At 36.6% G+C, this 17,498-nt stretch overlaps 1 protein-coding gene and 2 long non-coding RNA genes across 5 annotated transcripts in view; all 3 read left to right on the top strand.

The window, feature by feature from the left end:
- The window catches only part of LOC148915362 (uncharacterized), an 80,927-nt gene that overhangs the window by 62,684 nt on the left and 745 nt on the right, over positions 1-17,498 (top strand). Inside the window, exons 1-4 of one of the 3 annotated variants that reach the window (XR_016128537.1) lie at positions 11,188-11,415; positions 11,921-12,027; positions 14,151-14,278; positions 15,943-16,200. Coding sequence is in view for 2 of the 3 variants with exons in the window: in XM_089055817.1 (XP_088911943.1) it covers positions 11,960-12,027; positions 16,431-17,468 (1,106 nt within the window). In the remaining variant the exon portion in view is untranslated. Of the gene's footprint in view, positions 1-11,181; positions 11,416-11,920; positions 12,028-14,150; positions 14,279-15,942; positions 16,201-16,430; positions 17,469-17,498 lie in introns of those variants that run through there. The other 2 variants (XM_089055817.1, XM_089055816.1) reach the window with 2 other exon arrangements.
- LOC148915364 (uncharacterized) lies at positions 1,100-4,339 on the top strand. The gene is made up of 3 exons (XR_016122237.1): positions 1,100-1,314; positions 1,820-1,926; positions 4,048-4,339. It is a non-coding gene; the product is annotated as an uncharacterized LOC148915364 (long non-coding RNA).
- Positions 8,510-9,120, top strand: LOC148915363 (uncharacterized). Its single transcript, XR_016122053.1, has 2 exons — positions 8,510-8,583; positions 8,747-9,120. It is a non-coding gene; the product is annotated as an uncharacterized LOC148915363 (long non-coding RNA).

Raw genomic sequence — 17,498 nt, 5'->3', positions numbered from 1 at the left:
TTTGAGTATTTGAGAAGGAAGCTTGGAGTTATTCAGCTAAACACTTAGAAGGGAGTGTTGAAATATAAGTGTACTTAGCTGAAATAGTTAGTTAAATCTATTAATCTTGTTTAAAGCTGTGTACTTAGTTGTGAGCCATTGGATTATAGTTCAATAGACGGCTAAGGCATTAAGTTGTTGTAGTTTGATGTTGCCATGTGTCTCTATCTCATAGGGTAGAAGATTGGATGGCTAGATTGAGCTGATGTAAGAGAGGAATATTCTTTCCTAGCGGTATTGTTTGAAATGCACAACTTGTGCGTGAATGAGAATGAGTTTACAGACCCATTTCGTTTTCATCTTCTCCAAGCTCTCTGAGCATTCTTGGTGAGCTCATTTTCTCTGAGCTATTGAGCTCCATAACCAACGATCCAAAATACACAGATAACAATCTGTAGATTCTACAACCCCCACTATGTTAACTAATCAAAATAAAAAAATTGAAAAACAAACCCAAATCTCAAGGAGAGTGACAGAGAGATTGGTGGGTATGGAAAAAGAAAGAAAGAAAAATTGAGGAAGAGAGGAGGTGGTGGCTGGGGTTGGGTGGGGACGGTGGCAAAGGGAAGGTACTGGTTGGGCACAACACAGGAGGGGTTGGGTTTTTTTATATATATTTTATTTTCTCTTTTTTATTTTGATTTTGAAAATTGAAGGTAAAATATATATATATATAATATAAAAGTGAAGTAAAAAGAAATTAATGTCGGGTAAAGGTAGAATAGGAAAGAAAGAGAACAAAAAAGAACAAAATTAATTAAAAAATAAAAAGGAGTGTAAATGAAGAAAAAGAGAGTGGAAATCAACTCCCTATATATATATATATATATATATCTCCTATATATATTTATATATTTTTGGTAATGATTTCACTCCAATTTTATCCATTTACACTTTTTTATTTATAAAATGGAGTGTAAGTAGATAAAATTAGATTGGGGAAATCACCACTCGTATTTTTCATCAATTCACCACTAGTAAACCCCAAAAAAAAAACAAGGAAGGTCACGTGATGAGTCACGTGGCCCGGTTCATTGCGCACCAAAAAGGCGAGAGCTCACCACTCGCCCTCCTCTGCCTCGTCTTCTCCCGCCATGCTCTCTGTCTTCCTCCCCTCCTCCTAAATGCCAAGCGTACAGTTACTTTACCCCATTACTCAATTACATTTTCATGTGTCCCAAATTTCCCCGAAATCCTTTGTTATTTTTCTTCGAAATATATTGAATTTCTCTCAATCCAAGACCCATTTGTTCTGCGCAGCATTTCCATTTGCAGGTAGGTGTATCAGTAGATTTTACATTTTTTCAATCTAATTATGCATTTCCTCTGGGTGTTTTCTTCTTTCTTCTCCACAAAATGGTTTCTTTGTTCTGATATAGGGTCTCTGGAATAATGGCTTTTTGTTTCTTTCTAAACAGTAAAAATCTTTTTTTCTGGGTTTGATTTGATGTCTAATTCCGAATTTTTCGTAGTTCAAGTATTATTTTCTACAAGAAGGGTTAAAAGCTATCATTTCAATTTATTAATTGTGATATTTTTGGGTTCAGTTGATTAAACAATGAGGTAGAACAATCATTTGTGGGAAAGAAAACTAACCACTAGGGTTTCATTTTAAAATTCAATTCTGTACTTGAAAGTTTGTTAAATAGAGCATATATATCTATATTTACAGTGCAAAAATTCAGGCCCAATAACGATAAATATGGCTGCCTGCTGTTCTTTGGAGGATCATCTGACAAGATTCAAGAATGTCTGAATTTGTTATTTCTTCTTTTTATAGGATACAAGGCCCTATTCAGTTCATAGAGACTATTATCGGATGATGGGTTCACAGGATCCTGTTCTGGCGGCTGACAAGGCTAATGTAACGGAGGCCTCAGTGCGCGGGTTAGTTGTTCGGATCTTAATTTTGACATGAGCTCATAAGCGTTGTTGTGACTGCTAGAAACTTTCTATTATCGTGATTGGATGTTGTAATGCTTGGCATATTTTAACTAAGGCTGGGTGTTCTTGTGTACTTTGGAACAGTAAAGCTTGTCCTACTTTAGAAGCTTGATGATGCAAAATAGGGTAAGATTTGGAAAAGGAGTTGCAAATTGAAAATTTAGAAATGGGGTTTCTGAAGGAATGATGAAAAAGATGCAGGGTACATACGTTATGTTGTGGAACCAGTATAAGTTTTGTCCCTGTTGAAATCTACTGAACTTTGGGGAATGTTGGATGTGCTGCCCACTAGTTATTTGTTTCGGCCGATCCTGAATTAGAAAATGGATGCAACTAGTGATGGATACTTCTTGGAATAGAATTTACTCAGACAAATTTTATGGTATCTATGTGAAGGAAAGAATACCTATGAATCTATTATTGATAGACTTGCATTATCAAGGTTAATAGTAGTGTCGACAGGTAGCCTTTCTAACTGATTAGAGGATTCGAAATAAGGTGCAAGTCTTGACAGAAGTGTTCATTTAAGCTCTATTATGAAGAAAGAATTAGATTCACTGTTGATAAAGCTGATTTATTTCAGATTTATCTTGTTCTGATGTGGTAATACTGTTTTTTAAAAAATTAAATATAAAAAAAAGCCTCCTGTACTTTATTGATTTTGAACTTCATACTGCTCATGCTTTATAAAAGATTGTAGAGGGTCTTGCAACGGAATTTCCTCTGGCTCATTATCAACTTGTGTGAAGTCATTTAGAATAATGATGTACCACATCCAAGTGGCTTAACATGACTGTTTATTTTAGGATGAAAATTCACTCAGATTTCTTGGATAGATGTTGAGAAAGCTGTTTGATGTGCAGGGCTTGTCCTAGAAAAATTAGATAGAGTGAATCCACAAGGCTAAGAGTGAGAAATATAAGCGTGAGCATTTTAGCGAGCTTTTTCTTGAGCTGGCTGATGCTCTCAGTAAGTTGCCTTTTATTTATGAGAAGTTCACCATGTCTCTCTTAATCTAATCAATTTTTGATATTGTTGAAATTTTAGAAAGTGTGTGATGAGCATTTGTGACGCTCTGATACCGCTTGTTAGATTGTAGGGTGATTGTGAGTGGTTGCTATGATACCATTGTTGGTTTATGCGGTGAAAGAGTTTAGGACAATAGGCAATAGTTGAAATAAAGTGATTTTATTACATTGGAGGAGAATAGTACTTAGGTGTAGGCTACTTGGCCTTTTTCATAGCTTATTGGCTTATTGGCTTTCTTTCTTGCTTATATAGGCTTATTGGCCTCCTCGACATGGCTTAGTTTGGGTAGCTCTCGGCTGCCACATAGATTGGGAGTTTATTTGTTCACTCCACATTTCATTGTAGATTGCATGCCTATTTATGGATGATTGTTTGCCGACTTAGCCTTGGTCCACCGACTTGGGCACTTTCTCCCAACCACATGTTTGTAGTCTTGCTCTGGAGATTTCTTCCACCGCCATACTTAAGCCATTCACTTGTCACTTTTTCTAGAATATTCTACCATATTCCTTTTGTTTTGCCGCCATGTAAATTCTTTATTGGGAGCTCTTGACTTTTCTAGAACTTTGTAGAACAAATGAGCATTAGTTTTTCAACAGATATGATGGTGGGTCGTTCTTAATTTGAGATGACTCTTGCACAGAACTAAATCAGCTGAACAATTGAAAGGCCTCTATATGTTGTGTGAAGCTACTCGACTGTTAAAAGTACTTGCTTGGTCAGATTCAGTATTTACGAAAGGAGAATGCATCCCCTGTTGTCGGAATCTAGCTATGCATAAGGCACTTTACAAATTTGTTTGCCCCAAATGTATAAGGCATTTGTGTAGAAGATTCAAAAAATATACTTAATTCTGTAGCTATTTAGCTAAAACCCTAGTGGTTAGTTTTGGATCATTACTTAGGGATCAGTAGGTTAGAGCTGATTTATAACAACAACAAAAACGTAGGTTGGAGAGGAAACTTGTACATTGATTTAATAGTGCATCTTTTTAATGAATCATATTTTCATGCAAGTTGTTTGAAAATTGAACAGATGACCCATGCATGAGAAGAATGAGATCAGAGAGGAGGATAATTCTGCTGACAGAGTCTCCTGCAGACGATAACCAATGGCTTACTTGTTGGATTTAATTTGCTCTGATTACGCTGTTTGAACTGATAACCATTGCCAAAGCCATTGAGTGGTAATTCTTTTTCTTTTTCAAAATGTAGTTCCTATGTTTTATTTCACTTATTTTATATATGGGTTTGCATTGAATGTGATTTTTCGAAAGGTATATTGGTTGTATAAAACTGATTCATAAAATTTTAGCGTGAATTTTTCATTTTGCTGTTGTAGTTAACTTTGTAATTGCAGGAAAGAAATATGTAGCGCATGTGCTTGTTTTAATATTCAAATCTTTAATCTACTGATGCCATGAAATCTTTGATATACAAAATAAAATAACGCCATAAAATCTTTGATATACAAAATAAAATAACACTATAGTTCTAAATGCATGTAAAGCAGCTCCAAAAACCCACGAAAATGTGTTGTAACACCACGATCCACATCCTCCATAGAACCAGCAGCCAAACCATGTTGATGATAATGATGATACAGATTCCTAAGGTACCTAAGAAGATCCTCCACATCCCCAGTGTAATTTATACGGGGTTTTATATTTTGGGGTTTTATATTTTTGATGACGACGAATTTCTTTTGTTTTCTTGATGCGGAGGAGTTTCTATGGTTATAAACACCCAACATAAAGTTATCCATGTTATTAAGGGTTGAAGTAGAGTTCCAGGATTTGAAATTGTCAAAAGCGGGTCTTGCCAACGCCGATTTTACTGTTGGACCATAGGTTCGATCATTCCTCATAGCTTCATAATGATCAAAGAGACGCATCCTTTCATCAGCTTCTAACAAAAACGGATGACCCACCACTTTTTTCACAAATTCATCATAGCTGAAAAGACAAAAAGAACAATATCCTATAAGAAAGAAAGAAATGAAGTGAAAAATAAATAAATAAATAAATAAAATAAAAGAGATAGACAACTCACTCCAAGTTCTTTCTCTTAGCACGGTTGACAAAACCAAAGAAGTGTTGACATTCCAGCCAACTTCTTTTGCCCCCCGTTAGTATCGATTCGAACCAGTTGTCCAACATCCCTAAAAGGTCCGTAATATCTGCTTTCTTTTCCCACTCACGGCCGTCTTCAAATTCATGCTCATACAAATCTCCCTTAATATTAATTACCTTCAGACATTTGTCAATAAATACATAATTACTCTCCGAACCCAACCCACCATGATATGACCCCTTAGAATGTATGCGACATATGCCTTTAATCAACTCCCTACAAACAGTACGAAGAATTTACGTCAAATACAATTAAAACAAAACTATGACCAATAATTTTTACAAAATCTAACCAAATACCTTATGGAATCACGCCAAAATTCCTTAAGACGACAACCATTACCAGTCTTGATAGGTAGTTTAAGCTTATCATTATAACCAACATTTCCCTTCACCAAATTCGTCCAATCTTTAAGATTGTTTTCGAAACGATCATAACATAGAGTCCAGATTCCCTTCCTCAACTCTGCATCCTTAGGCAAGTCGCAAAACTCCTTTTCTCCGGAGAACCAATACCTCCACGGCTTTAAAACAACACCATCATTAGCTGCGGCAGTCCTTCCAAATATTCTTTCTGCATCTTCTCGTCGAGCAACTTTTACAAACACCACATCTATCAATTCCACGCGAAGATCAGAAGATATAAGCAAACGCCCCTCATACAATTCTTGAGAAATTCTATTATTCAACATGAAACTGTAATAACAAAGCCCAGAACCAATGACCATGTCCTGTGAATTATTGCCACTAAGCAACAACCGTTGAACTCTCTCAGGTAACTCTCTCAGGTAATCCATTTTACCGAAAAGAATTCTTAGCAAGGAAAGTAATCTGCAAGAAAAGATAGAAACAAAGAAACATTTAATAAAACACATTGCAGCTTCTCCAGCAACTTTTAATTAGCCAGCAAACAAAGTACACATTGCAAACAGTATCCTTAGAAAAACACATTGAGCTCTAAAAGAAGAGTAAGGTACCAGCAGTGTACATCCTAAGAAAACTGAGATGCACAACTCTAACCAAATAGAAAAAATACTACTACAATGTTCAAAAGAAAAGAAAACAAAAACTAAAATATAACTGAGAAAGCATGAGATGAGCTAACCTTTGATTATCTGGGACAATGAAGCAAAAACGATGGTGTCAAAGACAGATCCAGTCCACCAACACCTTTGATTAACGAGAGTGAAGCAATAAAATCAAAGAAGAAGGTCAATTATATAGGGCTTTGAACTAAACCTACTTCCTCAATTGGCCCTAAAACCCAATCTCACCAGTAAACCCCAAAAAAATCATAAAAAGGGTAAGAAATAAACAAACAGGTAACACTAGGAATTTTATAACGGGAAACCAAATAGAAAAGTAAGTCCTACATATAAATACCATACGCATATTCAAAAAAAATAAAATAAAATAAAAATTCCTGTTTCCTCTCAACCAAATATATATATATATTCCTGCGTTTTATTTGATCAACAATAAAAAGGTTCCTGTTTCTTCCTTGATTAAAATAATATTAATAAAAGTTTCCTGATTCTTCCTTAAAATAAAAATAATTTTTTTAAAAGAAGTTTCCTGCTCCTATCAAGATTAATTAGGTCATTATATGAATAGATGACTTTACGGATGAATGGAAAGCATATTGATCAATTGAATAAATTACACGCTTTAGCTTATATTTCATACCCACAACCAACCCTAAATTCCCTTTTGCCTCAGTTTAGCATTCCAATATCATGGCCGCTGAGCTCACCTCGGGTCAAGACCATGCCTTGACGACGGCTTCATGCCAGGATGAGCTCCTTGCCAAGACATCGAAGATCAAGAAATCTCTGCGCAAGATATGGGCGATGGAGAAGTCTCTGCGCGAATTGGGGGAGAACGAGAAATATCTAGCCGCACTTTTGGCCCAGAAAATCCAACTGATCGATTTGAAGAAATTAATTTCAAAGGAGCTTCGCCTACTACGCCGCAGTAGGGCCGATCATGCAAACATGGTCAGTGCATGGCTTAACAGTGGATTTCATCTTCTTAATTTTCGTTCATCGCTGTTTTTCCTTTATATATTTAACATAAAATGTTTACCTTGCTATGTATATATTCTTAAAAAAGTAGATTGTGTAGCTTTGATCTTGGTTGATTCATTAATTTTCTCTAGGTCGGAAGTTGTTTGGAAGATTAACTTGACTTGTTTTGTATATCTCTCTTTTCTGTCCAGCTTGCCCATGGTTGAGAATGCATCAACGACGGTAAATCAGGGGGAAGATAGATCTTTGTTTTTAATGGTAACTTTCCTTTCGGGCAAATACACTAATGCCATATATGAAGTTAAATTCAAATTTGGAGGAGAAGTTGATGATATGGGTGCACGAGTGGCACGTGTAGCCAATTTCAGTGGTTCTACCCATTTGGGTGCAAGGATTTTCAACCACTCCCAACTATATGTGTTTTCAGAGGAGGGTTGGGATAACCCTTGCGTTGATTCATTTGGAGGGTATATCTTTGATACGAAAACTAGGGCATTAGATCGCCTAACACCTTCTACCGTGCAATTTAAGCAACATGGAACAATTGTGTCGGCATATGACACACTTTATTTTCTTGAAACCGAAACGGAATTGGTACAAAGTCCAGGCTTATTCTTTGGGAAATACAACCCTAATAAGAAGGATTGGGTGCAATTGCCTTCGTTTCCATTTTCTCTTAGATTTGCTATGAGGGTAACTGGTTATGCCGTTGGTTATGGCATTATTTTGTACACATTCTCTGACTTGCGGGGTAACATTGATGTCATTGCTTTTCATGTGGGTAGAAAGAATTGGAAACGAGTGGAAATTGGCACTTGTACTCCTTTCCAAGGGAGGGCCGTGGTTGTAGGCGAGACTATATATGCCTTAAATCATTTTAGGACGGATGAGATTACAGCATACTCCTTGAGGAGGAAGGTAGTTGATGATGGTGATATTGCATATTCACTAGTCCAGCAATTTAAATTGAATGGCCTTGACATTGCGGATCCGCCATTGCCATTTTACAGACTTATGACTGACTATTTGGTTCATCTGGGGAACCAAGACTTCGTTCATGTTAAGACTGGCAGTTACGAAGAATGTGATGAGGTTCAACATCTTTGTATCACCACATTTCAAATTGTTCAAGGAATGATCGAGACCTTACATTCAACTGTTCTTCCTGTGAAAATCGATGTCCATAAATGGTTCATGCTTACGCTCGGCTTTACTCCGTAAGTTTTCTTCACATTTATTGTGCTTTCATCAATAACTTTAATTTGTACCTTGGATTTTGTTGTTTACGATGATTATGACTCTCAGAGAGTGCGGGGATTATGAACCCATAGACGAGGTAAGAGTGCAGCAAGCATGAAGCAGCCAGAAGAAGAAGATGAAACCATTTTGGATGAGAATTCTTTGATGCATGAGGTAAAAGAAATGTGTTTACATGAAATTGTTTTTTGTTTTTTTTTACTGACCATGAATCAAGAGACTTAATTGTTTGCATGTCTAGAATTGGGTTTATTTATAAATTTGTATTTTTATTAACCTTTGGGTCTAGTTACTCACATAATATAATTGGGTTTTGCAGAAAGAAGCCAAACATGAAGTAGCCTTCACGCATCATGAAAAAGCAAACCAGAATAAACGCAAGAATGCAAACGGAATAATTAAAAACAAAAGAAAAAGAAAAGGCGGATGGAAGGAGGGATCACATGTAACCAAAAAAAAGAAAGTGGGATTACAGGTAGTAGAAAACAACCTGTAATGTGAGTACTTGAGGAGCAGAGCTGGGAATCCGTACATCTTTGATTAGATATTATTGAGGCATTTTACTGCCATCTTTTGTTCACTGTTGATATTGCTATATTTTATTTCACATAGATTGGGAGTTTATTTGTTCACTCCACATTTCATTGTAGATTGCATGCCTATTTATAGATGATTGTTTGCCAACTTAGCCTTGGTCCACCGACTTGGGCACTTTCTCCCAACCACGTGTTTGTAGTCTTGCTCTAGAGATTTCTTCCACCGCGATACTTTAGCCATTCACTTGTCACTTTTTCTAGAATATTCTACCATATTCCTTTTGTTTTGCCGCCATGCAAATTCTTTATTGGGAGCTCTTGAATTTTCTAGAACTTTGTAGAAGAAATGAGCATTAGTTTTTCAACAGATATGATGGTGGGTCATTCTTAATTTGAGATGACTCTTGCACAGAACTAAATCAGCTGAACAATTGAAAGGCCTCTATATGTTGTGTGAAGCTACTCGACTGTTAAAAGTACTTGCGTGGTCAGATTCAGTATTTACGAAAAGGAGAATGCATCCCCTGTTGTCGGAATCTAGCTATGCAACAAGACCAGACATTATGTTTGCAACAAGTCTTCTAGCTAGATTCATGCATGGTCCTACCAGAAAATATATGGGAACTGCCAAGAGAGTACTTAGGTATGTTCAAGGCACAACTGATTATGGTATAGTCTATGAGAAAGGAAAAGAAGCAAGGCTTATTGGCTACTGTGACAGTGATTGTGCAGGGAGTGAAGATGACATGAAAAGTACATCTAGATATGCATTTAATCTTAGATAAGGTGTCTTTTCTTGGGCATCAATCAAGCAAAACAGTGTTGCTCTATCTACGGCTGAGGCAAAATATGTTAGTGCAGCAGAAGCCACTGCACAAGCAATCTGGCTAAGGTTTGTTCTCTCTGACTTTGGTGAAGAACAAGTTGGTGCAACTACAATCTTATGTGACAATAACTCAGCTATTGCCATAACCAAGAATCCTGTGCATCATCATAAGACAAGGCATATCAACAGGAGATTTCATTTTATTCGAGATGCTTTGCAAAATGGAGAAATTGACCTATTGTACTTGCAAAACCGAAGAGCAAACTGCTGATATTTTTACCAAGGCATTGGCTAGAGATCGTTTTGAGTATTTGAGAAGGAAGCTTGGAGTTATTCAGCTAAACACTTAGAAGGGAGTGTTGAAATATAAGTGTACTTAGCTGAAATAGTTAGTTAAATCTATTAATCTTGTTTAAAGCTGTGTACTTAGTTGTGAGCCATTGGATTATAGTTCAATAGACGGCTAAGGCATTAAGTTGTAGTGTGAGTGTTTGATGTTGCCATGTGTCTCTATCTCATAGGGTAGAAGATTGGATGGCTAGATTGAGCTGATGTAAGAGAGGAATATTCTTTCCTAGCGGTATTGTTTGAAATGCACAACTTGTGCGTGAATGAGAATGAGTTTACAGACCCATTTCGTTTTCATCTTCTCCAAGCTCTCTGAGCATTCTTGGTGAGCTCATTTTCTCTGAGCTATTGCGCTCCATAACCAACGATCCAAAATACACAGATAAAGTCTGTAGATTCTACAACCCCCACTATGTTAACTAATCAAAATATAAAAAAATTGAAAAACAAACCCAAATCTCAAGGAGAGTGACAGAGAGATTAGTGGGTATGGAAAAAGAAAGAAAGAAAAATTGAGGAAGAGAGGAGGTGGTGGCTGGGGTTGGGTGGGGACGGTGGCAAAGGGAGGGTACTGGTTGGGCACAACACAGGAGGGGTTGGGTTTTTTTATATATATTTTATTTTCTCTTTTTTATTTTGATTTTGAAAATTGAAGGAAAAATATATATATATATAATATAAAAGTGAAGTAAAAATAAATTAATGTCGGGTAAAGGTAGAATAGGAAAGAAAGAGAACAAAAAAGAACAAAATTAATTAAAAAATAAAAAGGAGTGTAAATGAAGAAAAAGAGAGTGGGGAAATCAACTCCTATATATATATATATATATATATATATCTCCCTATATATATATATATATTTTTTTGGTAATGATTTCACTCCAATTTTATCCATTTACACTTTTTATTTATAAAATAGAGTGTAAGTGGATAAAATTTGGGGAAATCACCACTCTTATTTTTCATCAATTCACCACTAGTAAACCCCAAAAAAAAAAACAAGGAAGGTCACGTGATGAGTCACGTGGCCGGGTTCATTGCGCACCAAAAAGGCGAGAGCTCACCACTCGCCCTCCTCTGCCTCGTCTTCTCCCGCCATGCTCTCTGTCTTCCTCCCCTCCTCCTAAATGCCAAGCGTACAGTTACTTTACCCCATTACTCAATTACATTTTCATGTGTCCCAAATTTCCCCGAAATCCTTTGTTATTTTTCTTCGAAATATATTGAATTTCTCTCAATCCAAGACCCATTTGTTCTGCGCAGCATTTCCATTTGCAGGTAGGTGTATCAGTAGATTTTACATTTTTTCAATCTAATTATGCATTTCCTCTGGGTGTTTTCTTCTTTCTTCTCCACAAAATGGTTTCTTTGTTCTGATATAGGGTCTCTGGAATAATGGCTTTTTGTTTCTTTCTAAACAGTAAAAATCTTTTTTTCTGGGTTTGATTTGATGTCTAATTCCGAATTTTTCGTAGTTCAAGTATTATTTTCTACAAGAAGGGTTAAAAGCTATCATTTCAATTTATTAATTGTGATATTTTTGGGTTCAGTTGATTAAACAATGAGGTAGAACAATCATTTGTGGGAAAGAAAACTAACCACTAGGGTTTCATTTTAAAATTCAATTCTGTACTTGAAAGTTTGTTAAATAGAGCATATATATCTATATTTACAGTGCAAAAATTCAGGCCCAATAACGATAAATATGGCTGCCTGCTGTTCTTTGGAGGATCATCTGACAAGATTCAAGAATGTCTGAATTTGTTATTTCTTCTTTTTATAGGATACAAGGCCCTATTCAGTTCATAGAGACTATTATCGGATGATGGGTTCACAGGATCCTGTTCTGGCGGCTGACAAGGCTAATGTAACGGAGGCCTCAGTGCGCGGGTTAGTTGTTCGGATCTTAATTTTGACATGAGCTCATAAGCGTTGTTGTGACTGCTAGAAACTTTCTATTATCGTGATTGGATGTTGTAATGCTTGGCATATTTTAACTAAGGCTGGGTGTTCTTGTGTACTTTGGAACAGTAAAGCTTGTCCTACTTTAGAAGCTTGATGATGCAAAATAGGGTAAGATTTGGAAAAGGAGTTGCAAATTGAAAATTTAGAAATGGGGTTTCTGAAGGAATGATGAAAAAGATGCAGGGTACATACGTTATGTTGTGGAACCAGTATAAGTTTTGTCCCTGTTGAAATCTACTGAACTTTGGGGAATGTTGGATGTGCTGCCCACTAGTTATTTGTTTCGGCCGATCCTGAATTAGAAAATGGATGCAACTAGTGATGGATACTTCTTGGAATAGAATTTACTCAGACAAATTTTATGGTATCTATGTGAAGGAAAGAATACCTATGAATCTATTATTGATAGACTTGCATTATCAAGGTTAATAGTAGTGTCGACAGGTAGCCTTTCTAACTGATTAGAGGATTCGAAATAAGGTGCAAGTCTTGACAGAAGTGTTCATTTAAGCTCTATTATGAAGAAAGAATTAGATTCACTGTTGATAAAGCTGATTTATTTCAGATTTATCTTGTTCTGATGTGGTAATACTGTTTTTAAAAAATTAAATATAAAAAAAAGCCTCCTGTACTTTATTGATTTTGAACTTCATACTGCTCATGCTTTATAAAAGATTGTAGAGGGTCTTGCAACGGAATTTCCTCTGGCTCATTATCAACTTGTGTGAAGTCATTTAGAATAATGATGTACCACATCCAAGTAGCTTAACATGACTGTTTATTTTAGGATGAAAATTCACTCAGATTTCTTTGATAGATGTTTAGAAAGCTGTTTGATGTGCAGGGCTTGTCCTAGAAAAATTAGATAGAGTGAATCCACAAGGCTGAGAGTGAGAAATATAAGCGTGAGCATTTTAGCGAGCTTTTTCTTGAGCTGGCTGATGCTCTCAGTAAGTTGCCTTTTATTTATGAGAAGTTCACCATGTCTCTCTTAATCTAATCAATTTTTGATATTGTTGAAATTTTAGAAAGTGTGTGATGAGCGTTTGTGATGCTCTGATACCGCTTGTTAGATTGTAGGGTGATTGTGAGTGGTGTTGCTATGATACCATTGTTGGTTTATGCGGTGAAAGGGTTTAGGACAATAGGCAATAGTTGAAATAAAGTGATTTTATTACATTGGAGGAGAATAGTACTTAGGTGTAGGCTAATTGGCCTTTTTCATAGCTTATTGGCTTATTGGCTTTCTTTCTTGCTTATATAGGCTTATTGGCCTCCTCGACATGGCTTAGTTTGGGTAGCTCTCGGCTGCCACATAGATTGGGAGTTTATTTGTTCACTCCACATTTCATTGTAGATTGCATGCCTATTTATGGATGATTGTTTGCCGACTTAGCCTTGGTCCACCGACTTGGGCACTTTCTCCCAACCACATGTTTGTAGTCTTGCTCTGGAGATTTCTTCCACCGCCATACTTAAGCCATTCACTTGTCACTTTTTCTAGAATATTCTACCATATTCCTTTTGTTTTGCCGCCATGTAAATTCTTTATTGGGAGCTCTTGACTTTTCTAGAACTTTGTAGAACAAATGAGCATTAGTTTTTCAACAGATATGATGGTGGGTCGTTCTTAATTTGAGATGACTCTTGCACAGAACTAAATCAGCTGAACAATTGAAAGGCCTCTATATGTTGTGTGAAGCTACTCGACTGTTAAAAGTACTTGCTTGGTCAGATTCAGTATTTACGAAAGGAGAATGCATCCCCTGTTGTCGGAATCTAGCTATGCATAAGGCACTTTACAAATTTGTTTGCCCCCAAATGTATAAGGCATTTGTGTAGAAGATTCAAAAAATATACTTAATTCTGTAGCTATTTAGCTAAAACCCTAGTGGTTAGTTTTGGATCATTACTTAGGGATCAGTAGGTTAGAGCTGATTTATAACAACAACAAAAATGTAGGTTGGAGAGGAAACTTGTACATTGATTTAATAGTGCATCTTTTTAATGAATCATATTTTCATGCAAGTTGTTTGAAAATTGCACAGATGACCCATGCATGAGAAGAATGAGATCAGAGAGGAGGATAATTCTCCTGCAGACGATAACCCTAAAGCCAACTTCTTTTGCCCCCCGTTAGTATCGATTCGAACCAGTTGTCCAACATCCCTAAAAGGTCCGTAATATCTGCTTTCTTTTCCCACTCACGGCCATCTTCAAATTCATGCTCATACAAATCTCCCTTAATATTAATTACCTTCAGACGTTTGTCAATAAATACATAATTACTCTCCAACCCAACCCACCATGATATGACCCCTTAGAATGTATGCGACCTACACCTTTAATCAACTCCCTACAAACAATACGAAGAATTTACGTCAAATACAATTAAAACAAAACTATGACCAATAATTTTTACAAAATCTAACCACATACCTTATGGAATCACGCCAAAATTCCTTAAGACGACAACCATTAGCAGTCTTGATAGGTAGTTTAAGCTTATCCTTATAACCAACATTTCCCTTCACCAGATTCGTCCAATCTTTAAGATTGTTTTCGAAACGATCATAACATAGAGTCCAGATTCCCTTCCTCAACTCTGCATCCTTAGGCAAGTCGCAAAACTCCTTTTCTCCGGAGAACCAATACCTCCACGGCTTTAAAACAACACCATCGTTAGTTGCGGCAGTCCTTCGAAATATTCTTTCTGCATCTTCTCGTCCAGCAACTTTTACAAACACCACATCTATCAATTCCCGCGAATATCAGAAGATATAAACAAACGCCCCTCATACAATTCTTGAGAAATTCTATTATTCAACATGAAACTGTAATAACAAAGCCCAGAACCAATGACCATGTCCTGTGAATTATTGTCACAAAGCAACAACCGTTGAACTCTCTCAGGTAACTCTCTCAGGTAATCCATTTTACCGAAAAGAATTCTTAGCAAGGAAAGTAATCTGCAAGAAAAGATAGAAACAAAGAAACATTTAATAAAACACATTGCAGCTTCTCCAGCAACTTTTAATTAGCCAGCAAACAAAGTACACATTGCAAACAGTATCCTTAGAAAAACACATTGAGCTCTAAAAGAAGAGTAAGGTACCAGCAGTGTACATCCTAAGAAAACTGAGATGCACAACTCTAACCAAATAGAAAAAATACTACTACAATGTTCAAAAGAAAAGAAAACAAAAACTAAAATATAACTGAGAAAGCATGAGATGAGCTAACCTTTGATTATCTGGGACAATGAAGCAAAAACGATGGTGTCAAAGATAGATCCAGTCCACCAGCACCTTTGATTAAGGATTCTTTGCAATAAAATCAAAGAAGAAGGTCAATTATATAGGGCTTTGAACTAAACCCCTTCCTCAATTGGCCCTAAAACCCAATCTCACCAGTAAACCCCAAAAAAATCATAAAAAGGGTAAGAAATAAACAAACAGGTAACACTAGGAATTTTATAACGGGAAACCAAATAGAAAAGTAAGTCGTACATATAAATACCATACGCATATTCAAAAAAAAAAAAATTCCTGTTTTCTCTCAACCAAAAAATAAAAATAAAAATTCCTGCGTTTTATTTGATCAACAATAAAAAGGTTCCTGTTTCTTCCTTGATTAAAATAATATTAATAAAAGTTTCCTGATTCTTCCTTAAAATAAAAATTTTTTTAAAGTTTCCTGCTCCTATCAAGATTAATTAGGTCATTATATGAATACATGACTTTACGGATGAATGGAAAGCATATTGATCAATTGAATAAATTACACGCTTTAGCTTATATTTCATACCCACAACCAACCCTAAATTCCCTTTTGCCTCAGTTAGCATTCCAATATCATGGCCGCTGAGCTCACCTCGGGTCAAGACCATGCCTTGACGATGGCTTCATGCCAGGATGAGCTCCTTGCCAAGACATCGAAGATCAAGAAATCTCTGCGCAAGATATGGGCGATGGAGAAGTCTCTGCGCGAATTGGGGGAGAACGAGAAATATCTAGCCGCACTTTTGGCCCAGAAAATCCAACTGATCGATTTGAAGAAATTAATTTCGAAGGAGCTTCGCCTACTACGCCGCAGATAGGGCCGATCGCAAACATGGGTCAGTGCATGGCTTACTATGTAGATTTCAGCTTCTTAATTTTTGTTTCCCATTTGCATCGCTGGATTTTTTATATATGTTATATAATATAAAATGTTTACCTTGCTATGTTGATTGTGTAGCTTTGGCTTCGTTCATTAATTCTCTCTAGGTCTGGAAGTTGTTTGGAAAGATTAATTTGACTTGTTTTGTATATCTCTTCTCTGTCCAGCTTGCCCATGGTTGAGAATGCATCGACGACGGTAAATCAGGGGGAAGATAGATCTTTGTTTTTAATGGTTACTTTCATTAGGGGCAAATACACTGATGTCATATATGAAGTTAAACTCAAATTTGGAGGAGAAGTTGATGATATGGGTGCACGAGTAGCACGTGTAGCCAAGTTTAGTGGTTCTACCCATTTGGGTGCAAGGCTTTTTGACCGCTCCCAACTATATATGTTTCCAGATGAGGGTTGGGATAAACCTTGCGTTGATTCATTTGGAGGGTATATCTTTGATACGAAAACTAGGGCATTAGATCACTTAACACCTTCTACCGTACAGTTTAAGCAGCATGGAACAGTTGTGTCGGCATATGGCACACTTTATTTTCTTGAAGCCGAAACGGAGTTCGTACAAGGTTCAGCCTTATTCTTTGGGAAATACAACCCTGATAGGAAGGATTGGGTGCAAATGCCTTCGTGTCCATTTTCTTATAAGTTTACTATGGGGGTAATTGGTTATGCCGTGGGTTTTGGCGTTATTTTGTATACATTGTCCGACTTGCACGGAAACTTTGACGTCCTTGCTTTTCACGTGGGTAGAAAGAATTGGAAACGAGTGGAAATTGGCACTTGTACTCCTTTCCGAGGGAGGGCCGTGATTGTTGGCAAGACTATCTATGCCTTACATATGTTTCAGGTGGAGGCAATCATAGCATACTCCTTGGAGATTAAAGAAGATGATGAAGGTGGTATTGAATATTCACTAGTCCAGCTATATGAATTAAACGGCCTTGACATTGCAGATCCGCCATCACAATTTGATGGACTTGTAACCGACTATTTGGTTCATCTGGGGAACCAAGACTTTGTTTATTTTAAGACTGGCACTAACGGAGAATGTGATAAGGTTCAAGATCTTTGTATCACCACATTTCAAATTGTTCAAGAAGGAAGAAGACATATGATCAAGACCTTACATTCAACTGTTCTTCCTATGAAAATCGATGTCCGTAATTGGTTCATGCTTACACTCGGCTTTACTCCGTAAGTTTTCTTCACATTTCTCTTGTTTTC

This window comes from Prunus mume, linkage group LG7 (genome assembly GCF_029339155.1).
Source record: "Prunus mume cultivar Tortuosa linkage group LG7, ASM2933915v1, whole genome shotgun sequence".
NCBI classification, from domain to species: Eukaryota; Viridiplantae; Streptophyta; class Magnoliopsida; order Rosales; family Rosaceae; genus Prunus; species Prunus mume.
This window is presented reverse-complemented; position numbering and strand designations above follow the sequence as displayed.